This window comes from Ciona intestinalis, unplaced genomic scaffold (assembly GCF_000224145.3).
Source record: "Ciona intestinalis unplaced genomic scaffold, KH HT000129.2, whole genome shotgun sequence".
Classification (NCBI taxonomy): domain Eukaryota; kingdom Metazoa; phylum Chordata; class Ascidiacea; order Phlebobranchia; family Cionidae; genus Ciona; species Ciona intestinalis.
The window spans coordinates 94189-98070 of record NW_004190451.2 but is presented as its reverse complement, the minus strand read 5'-3'; the positions used below and the strand labels follow the sequence as shown (position 1 = coordinate 98070).

Sequence of the window (3882 nt, the reverse complement as noted above, 5' to 3'; positions counted from 1 at the left end):
CCATGAAATTAATTATGTTTTACAACCGAAGTGTGGTATAACTATTTCGATATTATCTCAAATACACATGCTCCAACATATGCAGACGGAACAAAAAGATTTTCGCCATATAAAACTGACAGAGGAATATTTAAGCTGTTACTCATAACAACAATAACAACACTTCTCGTATCCCGTCTTCTCTACAGCTGTGAAAACACAAATCACTCCAATATTTCGTTTTTCTAAATTGTTTGCAAAACGTAGTAATACTGAGTGACAGTGCTGTAACAACGAAAAGATTTTTAACAATTTTAGCGAAAATAATGATAAGACATCGTTTCGCTATACGGTATAATTCATCGTACCACGTAACGAGCGTATTATATATATGGTAGCTTCATCAGTTTGGAAAATGCTACAAAAATAGTTTGAGGCTATTGAGAAGTAAAAAGAAAGCAAAATTGCTAATAGAGTTTTAAGCACAATTAAATTTGGATAATAGAATTTAAACACGGCAATATACTGTATATAGCAACCATAGTAGTAAATTTGTATAACGTTAAGCCTCAATGAGGCATTTACAGGACGTGTAGAAAGTAGCAAATATTTTTTGCAGTGATAAACAGTTGAATTGATAAGTTAAGTTGGTTTGATGCTGGAAAGAAAATTACAGAAGGATGGCAGTTACAGAAAAATGTCAAAAAGATACAATTAACACCATTGCTTCGTACCATTGAAAGGCAAGGAAAAAATACGCAATTTTGGAAAAAAAGTTAAAAATAGCACTCAAATTATACAGCGAGATGTTTAGAACCGAAAAAATATATTACATTCATTATTTCTAGGTAGTCAATTTTGGCTTAAGATCTCATTTGACCAGAAAATACGTAGCACGCAATAGAAATAACAAAAAAAGAATAATTAATACTATGACGTAACATGCAAGTGGATTGCGGTTCGAGTGAAGAAAAAATAGCACGAAATTTGGCAAAATCGGACGAAATTCAACGTTATTTGACGAGAACATGATATAAGACGCGTGGATCTCTTGCGACATCTCCCGGACACATTTTTCAACATTTTAAGCGCTTCAAAATCGCCAGTCGTTCTCTAACAGTAACCAGCACGATTATAAATTCATAAAAATAGAATTCCGGCTCAAATCAAAGTGAGCCAATATCAGGGTAATGTTTTCGCTTTTCCGGAAGTTTGTCCATAAAAAGTACGGGGTCTGCACGGAAGTTTATTGCCTTGAGAGACGAAACACCATATATTGAAGCAAAGTGGTTCATACAAGTAGATCTGGGAGAAAGGAAGTTAAGTTTAGACATCAAACAATGTTACCAGTAATTGCTGCAACTACTTAAGAGTTAAACAGGTAAAGGTTTATAAAAGTTACTAGAACTATAAAATGTTTGCACTAGATAAGAAGTTAAAGCATTTTATGTCTAATTTATATGTACATTACATACAAGTTATGTCCTTTTCTATTCTATGTGGGTGAGATCTTACAGCATGGTATGCCACAGGACTGATATTTAGGCCAGGGTTGGCCCTTTACCCTAACATCCAGGATGCTAAAATCTATTAATGACCACTTGGTTTACGTGCCTAACCCCTGAGCCAGACTAGTCTATTTATGTTAAAACCAGTAATACCTCACAGTAAACGGAGGCAATGTTCATAAAAACTTACAACTATCAATATCAGAAAAACAAGTTCACTAGAATTAAATTTCACATAGAAAAAACATTCCCCCACCTTTCCACCATGTGTGTTTCATCGAGTGAAAGGCTACCCCCAGTAGCGCATTCAGCACACTTGAATTTCTTACGAGGAGTAACTTTAATGGGTGCTTTTCCTGAATAGTTACTAACGAGAAAATTCATGGCAATATCTTCACAATTCATGTGGTTGTCAACCCAGTCTTTTATACCACCTGGCATCCTAAAAACGAAAATAATTTCAATTGTTACAGGTTACAATGTATTACAAAAGCTGGCCATCAATTGGTTGGCAAAAACTACTTAGAATGCTTACAAATACATTGAATTTGAATTTGAATGTACCTTATTAACCCTTGCATGGCAGAGTAACAGCAGTTGTTATGAAACAGGTTTTCTGTCTCATAAAACACATGCCAACTTATATGACTTTACCAGATATGCAACTTTGTGGGTGACTTTTCGTAAATTTTTTCTTTTTATGTATGGCTGGCAATTTGGACAACCCAAAAAAGGTCACTGGGTTGAAGCAACTGTCATTAAGTGTCTTGCCCATGAAAACACACGACCACAATTATAGCAGCAACCAGCCTAGAACCCATTACTTCTAAAGTCAAGTGTCCTAACCACTGTGCCCTAGTGTATAATGCAGTAGACACAGCAATTAAACTATGTGAATATTAGACGATAATGTGTGGTTTAAATTCCCCACCATGAAGATATAAAAGTTAATAAACTGTATTAACATTAACTTTAACGGTGAGCACAGGCTCTAAACCCCGGAATTATTTTGCATTGCATTAAACAGTTAACATAACAACCAGAGGTAAAATTAATTTCACAAGATTGTTTGTGTGTTAAACTACCACTGCCTCCCTTGCATTTGTGTGTTAAACTATCACTGCTTCCCTAGCCCTTGCATTTTTTACAAAAGCGAGTTGCCTATGACTGAAAAAAAATCTGTTTACATTTGCTCACATGAAAATAAACTAACCAAACCCACGACTAAATAGTAAATAGAACATATACATACTTGTAAGTATAGAGGTAGTTATAATAGTTGTGGTAGAACGCAGCACCAGTGAGCACAATAGAAATATCATTCGTCCAATCAGAAACATATCTCATTTTCCCGTCATCACCCCAAATATGAAGTCTTGGTGGAAAACCAACGATTCGATCGTTAAATTCTCTCCATACCTATCAATGTGATGATATATTAACGATAACTACAGGCCATGTTTTTGTTTAAATTTTCATTAAAAAAAAACAATTAAGAAATATATATAATTTTTTTCTTTTTTAAGTTTTTGATTCTTATTTTTAGTAATGGGGTGACATAGCTAATATGCAGTTACACTAAAATTGGGAGAAAATAAGGAACCCCATTGATTAATGTGGGAAATGCAATATACCTTTGGGCCTGCTTGTTTGTATACATACTTGGGGTAAAATCTGGGGTGACACTGTTAATATGCAGTTACACTCATAGTGGGCAACATAGAGAACCTCATTGATTAATGTGGCAAATGCAAAACACTTTGGCCCCTTGCTTGGTGGTATAGACACCTAACAGCAGGGTAAAGCTGTTTTATGGTGCAAAACTGTGTTTTTAAAACATATCATGCAACCTTGGTCTCACAATATATTAAAATATTCAAACCTGGAAACCAAACTCGATTTCATCTGTAGTGAGCATTATGATGTCATCATCGATCGCAAGAACACCCTCCGTCTTTATCTCATTATAGGGGAAGAACCTAGAAAGTTATTTTTGGTAAACAAATCCACAAACTTTACCAAAAAATATTTTTTAATGAATTTGACTTATTTATCCTAACGTGGCAGGGCAGCGATAGTCGCTATAAGAATGTTCTGTTTCGTACCACATATGTAACTTTGTGCGTGCTTATTTATTAATTTTTTCTGTAAGACTGACAATTTGAAAAACGTACTGTCCCACACGAACCACTGATATACAAGAATTACTACCAAGAGTCTTGCCCAAGGACATAACTACAAGGGTAGCAGCAACGAGCCTTAAACTTGTATAGAAATCTAACATATATTTAATTTAGCACTACCCTCTAATTATTCGATTTGGTATTTTAAATTTTATGTACATTTTTCTGATCATANTTTTTTTAAATTTTAAAATGACACACACGAATTGAGA

The 3882-nt window shown here is 34.4% G+C and overlaps 1 protein-coding gene across 1 annotated transcript in view; it reads right to left on the bottom strand.

Moving 5' to 3' along the window:
• Positions 1 to 214: 214 nt before the first annotated feature.
• LOC100176235 (exostosin-2-like) overlaps positions 215 to 3882 on the bottom strand; it is a 10489-nt gene continuing 6821 nt past the window's right edge. Inside the window, exon 11 of the mRNA XM_002119248.5 lies at positions 215 to 1284. Within this exon, the coding sequence (XP_002119284.3) occupies positions 1146 to 1284 (139 nt within the window). The 3' untranslated portion in view covers positions 215 to 1145. The remainder of the gene's footprint in view (positions 1285 to 3882) is intronic.